Source organism: Entelurus aequoreus, linkage group LG25 (assembly GCF_033978785.1).
Source record: "Entelurus aequoreus isolate RoL-2023_Sb linkage group LG25, RoL_Eaeq_v1.1, whole genome shotgun sequence".
NCBI classification, from domain to species: domain Eukaryota; kingdom Metazoa; phylum Chordata; class Actinopteri; order Syngnathiformes; family Syngnathidae; genus Entelurus; species Entelurus aequoreus.
This window is the reverse complement of record NC_084755.1, coordinates 28,425,942-28,440,094: the sequence shown is the minus strand read 5'-3', so window position 1 is coordinate 28,440,094 and position 14,153 is coordinate 28,425,942. Positions and strand designations below refer to the sequence as shown.

At 40.7% G+C, this 14,153-nt stretch overlaps 1 protein-coding gene across 1 annotated transcript in view; it reads left to right on the top strand.

Moving 5' to 3' along the window:
* The window catches only part of LOC133642376 (phospholipid phosphatase-related protein type 5-like), a 90,913-nt gene that overhangs the window by 34,539 nt on the left and 42,221 nt on the right, over positions 1-14,153 (top strand). Inside the window, 1 exon segment of the mRNA XM_062036526.1 lies at positions 13,587-13,707. Within this exon segment, the coding sequence (XP_061892510.1) occupies positions 13,587-13,707 (121 nt within the window).

The window sequence follows — 14,153 nt, the reverse complement described above, 5'->3', positions numbered from 1 at the left end:
TAGTGGGTCTAACATAATAGTGAGAGTCCAGTCCATAGTGGATCTAACATAATAGTGAGAGTCCAGTCCATAGTGGATCTAACATAATAGTGTGAGAGTCCAGTCCATAGTGGATCCAACATAATAGTGAGAGTCCAGTCCATAGTGGATCTAACAACCTCGTGAGAGTCCAGTCTATAGTGGATGTAACACAATAGTGAGAGTCCAGTCCATAGTGGATCTAAAATAATAGTGTGAGAGTCCAGTCCATAGTGGATCTAACATAATAGTGAGAGTCCAGTCCATAGTGGATCTAACATACTCGTGAGAGTCCAGTCTATAGTGGATGTAACATAATAGTGAGAGTCCAGTCCATAGTGGATCTAACAGAATAGTGTGAGAGTCCAGTCCATAGTGGATGTAACATAATAGTGAGAGTCCAGTCCACAGTGGATCTAACATAATAGTGTGAGAGTCCAGTCCATAGTGGATCTAACATACTAGTGAGAGTCCAGTCCATAGTGGATCTAACATAATAGTGAGAGTCCAGTCCATAGTGGATCTAGCATAATAGTGTGAGAGTCCAGTCCATAGTGGATCTAACATAATAGTGAGAGTCCAGTCCATAGTGGGTCTAACATAATAGTGTGAGTCCAGTCCATAGTGGGTCTAACATAATAGTGAGAGTCCAGTCCATAGTGGATCTAACATAATAGTGTGAGAGTCCAGTCCATAGTGGATCTAAAATAATAGTGTGGGAGTCCAGTCCATAGTGGATCTAACATAATAGTGAGAGTCCAGTCCATAGTGGATCTAACATACTCGTGAGAGTCCAGTCCATAGTGGATGTAACATAATAGTGAGAGTTCAGTCCATAGTGGATCTAACATAATAGTGTGAGAGTCCAGTCCATAGTGGATCTAACATACTAGTGAGAGTCCAGTCCATAGTGGATCTAACATAATAGTGAGAGTCCAGTCCATAGTGGATCTAACATAATAGTGAGAGTCCAGTCCATAGTGGATCTAACATAATAGTGTGAGAGTCCAGTCCATAAAACGCTCCAATAGGAGGAAGAAACAATGGCTATGAAACTTCTACACTTTCTCTAATCTAATAAAGGTTAACAAAAAATGTCACTCAAAAAATGGAGGAAAAGTAAGAACTGTAAGAAAAAACTGAAAACTCACCACTTCGGCTGTAAAACTAAATAATACAAAATCACTCTGCTGAGGAGGAGAAAAAAGAAAACTCAAAATAGCAACGAAGGAATTCAGGATCAAGGTATACAAACACGAGACGAGGCAAGGCATGGACAGGAGGCTAGAGAGGCACGAATAAACGAGACAATCTGGCACAGAACAAATCAATCAATCAATCAATCAATGTTTATTTATATAGCCCTAAATCACAAAGGGAGGCGTGGGCTTATAAGACACATGAGGGTAATGGGGAACAGGTGGAAACAATCAGGGGTCGGGGATGACGTCAGACTGATGACACAGTTCCTGCTGCACTACAGTTCCATCTACATTTCTAAACGTGATTTCTGGGTGTTGTTTAAAGCATGCTTAGCTGTTAGCATGCCTGCTTCTGGCTTGATTTCGTTGGGTAACATTCTTAGCCTCGTCCTCCAGTGATAACGTTACTTGATAATGATAGTTAAGATACTAAGAAATGCATTTTTTTTTGCCGTATTGGAGGTGATTATTTTTAGCTTAGGGGAGCGGCTCCACACTGTGTATGGAAACACATGCTTGTCAACCGAGGGACTAAAAATAATTAGAATGCATCCATCCATCCATTGTCTACTGCTTATCCCCTTCGGGGTTGCAGGGGGTGCTGGAGCCTATCTCATTAATCATGTATTTTTTTCTTGAACATTGTTGGCCGATCCATCCGTCGGCACACCCCGAGTGATAATACGCGATGTAGTGCCCTCGCTAGCAGCTAACGTCCCTCCACAGTGTGAAGCCGCTTCTACATCACTAATCCTCGCCTCTGTGGAAGCAAATAAAGTATGTTTCTTACAAGTATATTATCACTGGAGGATTAGGAATAGCTAAACATGTTACACTACAACCTGTAGGAGGATACACGAAGAGCTCCTAAATGTAAACAGAGGTGGGTGGATCGATACAAAAATTAACAGTATGGTATCAGTATATGGTCAATACTACAATGAGGAGAACTTAATTTTCTTTTTTTTCTTTTTTTTTTGTAATTTTTGTTATTGTTAAAGATTCAGGAAGGCTTTAAGGCAGGGGGTTCTTTGTAGATGATGCTACATATGTACAAAATAAAGCACATGATGTTAATACATCAGTCGAGGAAAATGAGCAAACTACATAAATAACATACTGTAATTTGATTTTGATAAAAAGAAAATGTATCTTGATAGATTGAAAATTAACACCAATGAGTTGACTGGTGAACATTATCACATGATTTATTTAGAAAGTATAAATAGCGATAAATAAAGATAGAATACTACTAACCGCAACATGTAAGTGTAATAAAACAAAACAACAACATTATGATTTGTACAATTTTCAGAATGTGCTTTTTTTATATTTTTAAACAAAGAAAACAATCTGAAGTTGTCTTTATTTTTAAGTTATTGTGTCGTGATTTCACCAGTCCGCCCCACCTGGGAGTAGATTTTTGTCCATGTGGCCCCCGATCTAAAATGAGTTTGACACCTGTCATGTTCAAACACTGATGACATCTATTAAACGAGACAAGAAGCAAGGAATTAAACAGAGACATAATTACATTTGGCTCAACTTGAGGAGAAACGTCTGGGCTGTACTCTTATACAGTCTCCAGCACGCTCTGGCAAAAGATTGTACGCCACCTCTTTTTATTTGGACTTTCCCTGTTTACATAACAACAGCTGTTTCTAAAGGAATGGGGGTATGTAAACAGCCATTGTTTTCGGTCACATTAACACAAAAGAAAAAGATGCCTGGGGCTTGGACTGGTCCTGGATCGAGCTTGGGCTTGTCCATCGTACACAGCGGAATTTTCCAAGCCTTTGGCTTGGTGCAACAAAGACAGCTTTCGTCTGTTCACTGGGAACTCGGGGGAACGGAAAGTTTTTTGATAATTTACATACAATTTTTCTGACAACACCCTTTAAGGGCAAAAATCAGAGCCAAAAGTAGTTAATTTTTTAACTTTATTTTACTCAAAATATTGTATGTAATAAAAGGGAAGAAGGAAATAATTGTAATATTTAGTTTTTGTATTTTTTGTATTGGTATGACCAATAACTACTTGGTATAGAAATTATACTCAAATGTGTGTTTTACCCTGGTGATTCTCAATCTGTGGTATGTGTGCCACTAGTGGTGCACGGGCTTCATCAAGTGGTGCGCCAAAGAATCACCTGATGAAAGTACAGTGTTTTATTTCCCTATATTCAAACACAGTGTTATTCTTCAAACTAGTGTTAAAGTACCAATGATAGTCACACACACACTAGGTGTGGCGAAATTATTCTCTGCATTTGACCCATCACCCTTGATCACCCCCTGGGAGGTGAGGGGAGCAGTGAGCAGCAGCGGTGGCCGCGCCCGGGAATCATTTTTGGTGATTTAACCCCCAATTCCAACCCTTGATGCTGAGTGCCAAGCAGGGAGGTAATGAGTCCCATTTTGTATAGTCTTTGGTATGACTCGGCCGGGGTTTGAACTCACAACCTACCGATCTCAGGGCGGACACTCTAACCACTAGGCCACTGAGTAGGTTAGGTATAGTGGACAAACACATTGAATGTACTCGTTAAATAAAACATCTGACTTATTTTTAATGAATACTCATGCCTACTATGCTACTGTATGTACATGTTGGTGATTATGGTGGCACATGGAGTTTTTTCTGAGATGGCACTTGGTGGAAAAAAGTTTGAGATCTGCTGCCCTAAACTAATTAAACATATTTAAGTATTGAAACATAATAAGTTATTACAATTTAACAGAAGTGTATGTGTTGCAACAGAAAGTAGCTAGCTGTCAACAGTACATTAGCAAGTAGATTAATAATAGTTTTGAGAAAATAAAATAACCTGGTATAATGCAATATTTTAGCATTTTGAAATGGTTCTATTATCATTCATATCCTAAATATGACATCCTTACCATACATGATTTATGTACCACCGTAAAGCTATACCAGCACAATACCTTGTCCTGGTGGACTCTATGCTGTGGTTAAATGACCTCAGCAGCTAATATCTCTGAGTCTCTAATAGCTCCGACTTGATTCAACTGATTAAACCCCCTTCAGCTTTCATTTCGGGCTCGCATTTGCTGGTTGCCAAGGAACACCCTCAAGGGTCGTGTTTGACTAATGGAAGAAAGCAAAAACTAGGCACGCAGTAGCCAGGTTTTTACCTAATGGAACTTGGCGGGACCTGATTGGAAACATTTTTAGCCCATCTCGGACTTTCCACTTCAAAACTCTTTATTGATAATTGTGTTTTATTGTAGGGGAAGTATACTGTATTAAAGAGTATATATTAGCAGCATAGGGTTGTACCGATACCAATATGTTTTAATATTTTAAAATGTATTTCGATACTTTTCGATACTAAATAAAGGGGGACCACAAAAAATTGCATTATTGGCTTTATTTTAACAAACAATCTTAGGGTACATTAAACATATGTTTCTTATTGCAAGTTTGTCCTTAAATAAAATAGTGAACATACTAGACAACTTGTCTTTTAGTAGTAAGTAAACAAACAAAGGCTACCAATTAGTCTGATGACATATGCAGTAACATATTGTGTCATGTATCATTCTATTATGTTGTCAACATTATGAGGGACAAACTGTAAAAAAGTATTATTAATCTACTTCTTCATGTACATCTGCTTATTTTTTGTTTCAACATGTTCTATCTACACTTCTGTTAAAATGTAATAATCACTTATTCTTCTGTTTTTTGATACTTTACATTAGTTTTGGATGATACTACATATGTAGTAGAAATGTCCGATAATGGCTTCTTTGCTGATATCCGATATTCCGATATTGTCCAACTCTTAATTACCGATACCGATATCAACCGATACCGATATATACAGTCGTGGAATTAACACATTATTATGCCTAATTTTGTTGTGATGCCCCGCTGGATGCATTAAACAATGTAACAAGGTTTTCCAAAATAAATCAACTCAAGTTATGGAAAAAAATGCCAACATGGCACTGCCATATTTATTATTGAAGTCACAAAGTGCATTATTTTTTTTAACATGCCTCAAAACAGCAGCTTGAAATTTGGGACATGCTCTCCCTGAGAGAGCATTAGGAGGTTGAGGTGGGCGGGGTTCGGGGAGGCGGGGTTGAGGTGGGTGTGGGGGGGTAGGGAGTAGCGGGGGGTGTATATTGTAGGGTCCCGGAAGAGTTGGTGCTGCAAGGGGTTCTGGGTATTTGTTCTGTTGTGTTTATGTTGTGTTACGGTGCGGATGTTCTCCCGAAACGTGTTTGTCATTCTTGTTTGGTGTGGGTTCACAGTGTGGCGCATATTTGTAACAGTGTTAAAGTCGTTTAATACGGCCACCCTCAGTGTGACCTGTATGGCTGTTGATCAAGTATGCGTTGCATTCACTTGTGAGTATGTCAAAAGTCGTAGATATTATGTGACTGGGCCATCACGCAAAGGCAGTGCCTTCAAGGTTTATTGGCGCTCTGTACTTCTCCCTACGTCCGTGTACACAGCAGCGTTTTAAAAAGTCATACATTTTACTTTTTGAAACCGCTACCGATAATTTCGGATATTACATTTTAAAGCATTTATCGGCCGACAATAACAGTTTTAGTTATATTGTAAAACTTACAAACGTTGCTTGGAGTGATGAATAACGAATCCATACGAGTAGATACGCTATTGACGGCAAGGCGATTGAACTAAAAACAAGAAGGAGCAAACTCGCCCAAAAGATGGCGCCACAGCACAAACAATAACACATTCTCATTGCTTGTTTTTTTTGTTTGTTTTTTTAAAGGCTTTTTATTATCACCTTTGCTGAATAAAATGCCATGATTAGCCGCTCCGTCTTATAAGCCGCATGGTTCAAAGTTTAGGAAAAAAGTAGTGGCAAATAGTCCGGATTTTACGGTAGATTGTTTTAATATGGGAAGCATCAAAATGAGATTGGTGTGTACGCAGTTCAAGCTAATAAATGGCCCAGCTGTTGAAACACAAGCATGGTTTAAAGCAAAGTAGTGCAAAAGAGTGCATGTTAAATAAAAGTACTGTCCCGTACTTTCTGGGCTAAAGAGCGCACCGGTAATTTGTCCACACCCCCCAAATTTTAGAAGAAATCAATATTTTCAAATATATTAGCCACACCGGGCCATAAGCCGCAGATATACAGCGGTCGGAAATGTTTTGTAAATGTTTATTTTTGTAGCTTAATTGTTCCAAATCGATGTCTGTCACACGGCGGTAAAATGGCTGAACAAACAAAACAGAAGTCATGGTCATGCACCCACTAGCTGCAGAAGCTAGCTCGCCAATCAGCTAAACCAGGGGTGGGCAATTAATTTTTACCGGGGCCGCATGAGCAACCCGAGCACTGCTGGAGGGCCACATCGACCATATTTCAGTTAAATTTTGCTAAATATTATTTTTTAATATACCGTAAGATAAATAATAATAATAATAATTCCATTTAACCTAACTTAACTTTATACAAAAGCAGATTGCTTTTGATGGTTTTATTTAAACTCCTAATCCTTAAATATTTGGGTCGGCAACCTTTACCACTCAAAGAGCCATTTTGGCAAGTTTCACAAATTAAAGAAAATAATGGGAGCCACAAAAAACATTTTTAAATTTAAAATGAAAAACACTGCATACAAAGCTTAAATGCTTTGTGCTATGTTAACCAGGGGTCTCCGACACACGCACCGGCACGCACCTTAATGTGGAAATTTGATGTTAGTGCGGCCCGCGGATTTTGAATGAAAGGCGCTTGATAGCGTCATACTTGCCAACCCTCTCATTTTTACCGGGAGACTCCCGAATATCAGGGCGTAATGGCACTGCTTTTGGCGCCCTCTACAGCCTGCCCAAACAGTGTACCTGCTCGACCACATGCAGAATGCAGTTTAGGCCTGCTCACGTAAGTGACAGCAAGGGGTACTAGGTCAGCAGCCACACAGCTTACACTGACGGTATAGCCGTATAAAACAACTTTAACACTGTTACGTTACAAATATGCGCCACACTTTGAACCCACACCAAAAAAGAATGACAAACACATTTCTGGAGAACATCTGCACTGTAACACAACATAAACACAACACAACCAATACCCAGAATCCCAAGAAGAGTTAAGGCTGCATGGGATTCTGGGTATTGGTTGTGTTGTGTTTATGTTGTGTTACGGTGTGATGTTCTCCAGAAATGTGTTTTTCATTCTTTTTTGGTGTGGGTTCACAGTGTGGCGCATATTTGTAACGTAACAGTGTTAAAGTTGTTTGATACGGCTACCGTCAGTGTAAACTGTGTGGCTGATGACTAAGTATGCTTTGCTGTCTCCTACGTGTGCAAGTAAAAGCTACATACAACATGTGGCCGGGCTGGCATACTGTTTGCAAATGCTATAGAGGACAATTAATGCAGTGCCATTAGGGCACTCCCTTAATTTAGTAATTAGAGTGTTAATAGGATTATATTTTCCCTGGGAGTTATCTAGGAGAGGCACTGAGATCCATAAATCTCCTGGGAAAATCGGGGGGGTCGGCAAGTATGCAGCTGAGCCGAATCAGAGTGGTCAAAGAGCCACATGCGGCTCCGGAGCCGCGGGTTGCCGACCCCTGGGCTATGTGAAATTGAAATAAGAAAACAAAAACAATAATTGAATCACTGCAATTTATTTTTAACTTGTTCACACTTTAACTTTGTTCCACAAACAAGGAAAAACAACAAACAACTTAACAAGTTTATAGAAATACTGCAATACAACAAACAATAACTTGTTATGTTTTCCACCTCATTTGACCTCTTCAGTGCGAATAATCCAGTCTGTTCTGGGCTTGAACAACGGCATTGAAATCTGGCTGAATGTCTGAGGTGGCTATGCGAAGGACAGCTGAGAGGTGCTCATCAGCGATAGAGGATCTGTGTTTGGATTTGTTGAACTTCATCACAGAAAATGTCTGTTCACATACGTAGGTGGATCCAAAGAGGACCAGAATCCTCTGAGCATGCCTCCTCAGGTGTGGAAAGTTCTCCTCTTTGAGGGAGGAGTAAAAGTCCAGCAATGAGACTGACCTGAAGTGCTCTGCCATAAGTAGGTCAGACTGCAGGTCAAAGAGCTCCATCTGAACATCGCTTGGTACATTGTCCACACTGCAGTTGAAGGGAGAAGAAACCATGTGCATTTCACTCTCAATCGTTTTGAAATCTTGAAATCGCCTCGAAAACTCTCCATGCAGTGCTTCTAACTTGCTTGAGTATTTGTGGAGGTGATCGACTGATCTTGTGGCTTCTTTTAGTGTTGGCAAGTGGGTCAGAATGTTGTCCTTCACTTGGCTTGAGAGAAGCTGCAACTTTCTCATGAAAGCCGTCACTGCACTGTACATCTCATGCACAAAAAGGCCCTTGCGCTGCAGTTTGACATTCAGTTGGTTCATGAGTGCAGTCACATCCACAGCGAATCCGAGGTCTGCCACCCAGTCTTCATCTGAAAGTTCTGGGATGTCATGTCCTTTCTTCCCACAGAAGTTCTGAATCTGGGGCCGTACTTATCAAGCTTCTTAGAGTGCCATTTTACACTTAAGTCCTGAGAATTTGCAAAATTTAGTCCTACTCTCAAACTTAAGAATAAAAGCTTTTTATCAACGTTCTTAAGTCTAAGAATCACTCCTACTCTCCACGATATTTAAGAGACCTTCAGAGGTGTCTTAAGTGGTAAGGAGTTGCCAGCGGGGGATGGCACTGAGGCGAGAGAGACGTGCGCGAACGTTCAGGGAGCGGAACGATGTTCTGGATTTGTTTGATGACGAGCAGCTGATCAAACGGTATCGTTTAGACAGAGCGGGTATTGTTTTTGTCACAGATTTAATACTTTTCGATTCCATGTTGATTTCTGCATGTGGCTGCAGTGGGCTAGTATATATAGAGCCACCCACACCAGTTTCAAATTAGTTGCCTAATTAATGAATTGGAAATAAAATGTTATGACAGTAGCGTATGTGTGTGGCCGTGAGGTGAGTGACGTCAGTGAGTGTGTGGGCGACAGAAGAGAGGGAGCGGTAGCGTGAGTGCCGGCGGGGACTAGTTTGTTTTGTATTATTTTGTTGTTTGTCAAAATATACACTCCCATTGTTCAATTAAATATTTCCAAGATATTTCTTTATTCTTAGACAACGGATTCCCTTTCGTGATTGGTAATTTCTATGGACACAGAAATTACGTCACCTAAAATTCCATTTACGGCACATAGTAATGTCGTAATTCAGCTCTGAGTGTGACACTTAAGATTCAGTCCTACACTTCGCTGAAAGTGTGAGTAAGACGCTTGATAACTAAATTTTAAGTGCAGCTTTCAGCGAAGAATGTATTTACTCTTAAGTCAACTCTTAGCAGACTTCTTAGGAGTAATTCTGAGAAGCTTGATAAGTACGGCCCCTGGTCTCTCAGGTCCCAGACACTTTTCAGAACTTTTCCCAGGATGAGCCACCTGACGTTGCTGTGGTAGCTTATGTCACCATGTTCACTCTCATGTTCCTCCAAAAGTGCAACAAATTGTCTATGATTTAACGCTCTCGCTCTGATAAAGTTAACTGTTTTACTTACAGCATCAACAACATGGTTAATTTTTAACACTGTCTTACACAACACTTCCTGATGTATAATACAATGTAAAAATGTCAATTTCTGCACAGGGTTAATTTCTGTCACTTTATCCTGCATCCTCTTTAAAAGTCCAACATTTTTCCCCGTCAGATTTGGATAACCATCTGTTGTCACACCTGCCAGCTTGTCCCATTTCAGTCCTAAAATGTCCAAACACGCATTTACCTCTGTGAACAAGTCATTACCTGTGGTTCTCCCTTTAATTGACTGCATGGCTGCCAGCTCCTCCGTGATTTGAAAGTCCAAAGTTATCCCACGAAAGAAGATGAGCAGCTGGGCGGTGTCACGTACATCGCAGCTCTCATCCAAAGCCAGCGAAAAACAGTCAAAGTCGGCCGTTCTGTTCTTCAGCTGAAGCTCCAAATTTCTAGCGATGGCCTCAACGCGCCTCTTTACAGTGCGTCGGGAGAGTGACACGTTCTAAAATGCGCCCCTCTTCTCAGGGCATATCAGCGCAACAGAGTCCAATAAACACTCCTTAATAAACTCCCCGTCAGAAAACGCCTTACTTTTTCTGGCGATTTTGTGAGAAATTATGAAACTTGTCCTGACAGCTGCATCTCTGGGGGTGTGAAATTGGGCAAAAAGTCCTTGTTGGGTTTGGCGTTTTGCCATCAACGCATCAGCCTCCCTTGCGCGCTCTTCATCGGACAGATTCCAGTATTTTTCCTCGTGCTTTGTCGTGTAGTGGCGATTCAAATTATATTCTTTCAACACAGCAACATGCGTACCACAAATTAAGCACACGGCTTTACCTTTCATTTCTGTAAAAAAAATACTTGGCAGTCCATGTCTTGTTGAAAACACGGCATTCCTCATCAACTTTTCTTTTTTTAGCGTGAGCTAACATTTTGGGGGATAACCGGGCATCACTTGTCGCTGTGCACCTTCACTCACAGGTTACACACAGACATACGTCCATAAATGACACTTTTCAAAATAAAAGCAGCACAGTTGTATTGCACGCACGACATAGATATTTTTTTAATTTTATTTTGTAATTTGTGATTGCCGCTGTTCACGTTCACTCACAATCACGCACGCGCATACGTCCACACGGAAGTAATACAAATAACGCTTTTCAAAACAAAAGCAGCACCGTTGTATTGCACACTCGACATAGATACTTTTTAAAATGTATTTTGTAATTTATGATTGGCCTCACGCGGGCCGGACAGGGACGCACAAAGGGTCGGATGCGGCAGACTCAATAACTCCACGGTGACGTTTTGGTGAATTTATGAAGCTGAAACGGTACAAAAAGAATGCCATTGGTAGTTAATAATACTAATATGGACACTCGTAAACGTGTTAGCGTATCCGCTAATGCTAACATCGCTAGCTTGATGACATTACGATAGCGCTTTCATATATGCATGGAAACACACCTACGGACATCACAGTAGGAACAAATGGTTTTAGTTATATTGTAAAACTTACAGACGTTGCTTGGAGTGATAAATGAAGAATCCATACGAGTAGAAACGCTATTGACGGCAAGACAATTTAGCTAAAAAACATTAGGACACTGCAGCACCTGCAGTGAGCGAACTCGTCCAAAAGATGGCGCCACAGCACAAACAACAAAACACCTTCCCATTGATTTTTTTTTTTTTTACTTTTTATTATCGCCTTCACTGAAGAAAAAAGCCATAAATTAGCTGCACCGTCTTATTAGCTGCATGGTTGACCTGAAACAATACAAAAACAATCCCATTGCAAGTTAATAATTCTAACACGGACCCTTGTAAACCATACTTGCCAACCTTGAGACCTCCGAATTCGGGAGATGGGGGCGCGGGGGTTGAGGGGGGGTTGGGGTTAGCGGGGTTGGGGGGTGCTGGGTTTGGTGGTAGCGGGAGGGTGTATATTGTAGCGTCCCGGAAGAGTTAGTGCTGCAAGGGGTTCTGGGTATTTGTTCTGTTGTGTTTATGTTGTGTTACGGTGCGGACGTTCTCCCGAAATGTGTTTGTCATTCTTGTTTGGTGTGGGTTCACAGTGTGGCGCATATTTGTAACAGTGTTAAAGTTGTTTGTACGGACACCCTCAGTGTGACCTGTATGGCTGTTGATCAAGTATGCTTTGCATTCACTCGTGTGTGTAAAAGCCGTATATATTGCGTGTCTAGACTGGCACGCTGTTTGTATGGAGGAAAAGCGGACGTGATGACAGGTTGTAGAGGATGTTAAAGGCAGTGCCTTTAAGGCACGCCCCCAATATTGTTGGTGGAAATCGGGAGAAATTCGGGAGAATTGTTGCCCCGGGAGATTTTCGGGAGGGTCACTGAAATTCGGGAGTCCCCCGGGAAAATTGGGAGGGTTGGCAAATATGTTGTAAACGTTTGTTAGCATATCCGCTAATGCTAACGACGCTAGCTTGATTACATTACGATAGCGCGTTCATATATGCATGAAAACACTCCTACGGACGTCACAGTAGGAACAAATGGTTTTAGTTATATTGTAAAACTTACAGACGTTGCTTGGAGTGATAAATGAAGAATCCGTACGAGTAGGAACGCTATGGACGACTAGTAAATGAAACGACAATTGTACTTCAGGAAGTACATTTTCAACCCGCGGCACCTGCAGTGAGCAAACATGTCCAAAAGATGGCGCCACAGCAAAAGCAATCACATACTTTTTTTTTTTTTTGAAAACTGTTTGTTGAACATAAAACATTATGGCCGGTAGCAAAGTAAAATCCATAAATTAGCTGCACCGTTTTTTTTAAGCCGCAGGATGCAAAGCGTAGAAAAAAAGTTGCGATTGTTAGAATAATTGTATCTAAGTTATCACAAAAACTTTGTGTTGAAATGAGTTCCCAGCGTGAAGACTAAAAGCTGTCTTTGAAACCTACCAAGCAGAAGGCTTGTAAAACTCCACTGTGTAAGGGGGGAAGCAACATGAAGGTGTTTCTGTTTTCTTTCATGTATTGTAATCATAAGAAATATATTGTTTTAACCCAAGGACTACAAAGAGAATGCAGGATCTGCCCAAGTTCCAGGCGACCTCTTTTTGAACATCCTTTTTCAACTGTTTAACGAACCTCTTTTTGAACTCTTTTACGACCTTTTCTGTGAACTGTTTACGACCTTTTCTTTTGAACTGTTGTAACCAAAGGCGATGGCTATTTACGACCTCGTTCCTTATGAGCAGCTGTTCTCATGTGGTCAGAGAAAGTCCAAATAAAGGGGGAGGCGTACAATCTTTTGGCAGAGCGTGCTGAGACACAGTACAAGGGTACAGTGCCCGTGCGTCTCTCCTCAAATTGAGCCAAATTGAATTATGTCTCTGTTTAATTCTTTGCTTCTTGTCTTGTTTAATAGATGTCATCAGTGTTTGAACCTGACAGCGATACTATGTATGACTGACCACCTGAGAAAACAATGGAATTTTACAGCAAATATACAAGTAGTATCGGGTAGTATGTGATCGGCCAGCCGGCGTGTTCGTTTTGGCCCACGATAGGCTCCAGCACCAGGGACAAGCGGTATAAAATGAATGGATAGATACAACGCGGGTTTAGCAATATTGCCGTGGAGGTGCCTTAAAATATCTGACAGTGTAATTGCTGCATCTTTGCCGCCATCTTGTGGACCTCCTAAGTGATTCACGATAAAAATAAAAAAAATGTCCAAACACAACACATAATTTAAAATGACCCCTATTTGAATTCCCTGCGACATGTTTCATCAATTCCTGGCATGTTCCTTTTGTGTCCAACAGATTCTTGTGGGGGAATTGTGCGCGTTCTTCACCAAGACTGAAGGAACCCAAGAGAAGACCATCGTCACTGCCGACTGCTGCTACTTCAACCCCTTGCTGAGACGCGTCATACGCTTCTTAGGTGAACGCAACGTTTTGTATTCCATCGCCCGGAACCTTCCGTCGATTTCCTTAATGTGTGGCTGGGGTGCAAGGTGACATGAAAGACTCGAATTGCAAAGTGTTGAAAGAGCTATATTGGAGCAAAAATACAAAAAACTAAATCTGTCTGGAGCCGCAAAACATTAAACGCTTTATATAAATGTTATGATGAAGGCAACACATGATGCAAGTGTCTATATTAGCTATATTAGCCTACTATTAAAATGACTTTAAAAGTCTTATATAAGTGTTATAATGAAGACAACATTTGATTTATCTATATTAGCTATAATAGCCTACTATCGGAATGACTTTAAAAGTCCTATATAAGTGTTAAAATGAAGGCAACACATGATGCAAGTGTCTATATCAGCTAAATTAGCCTACTATCAAAATGACTTTAAAAGTTGTATATAAGTGTTATAA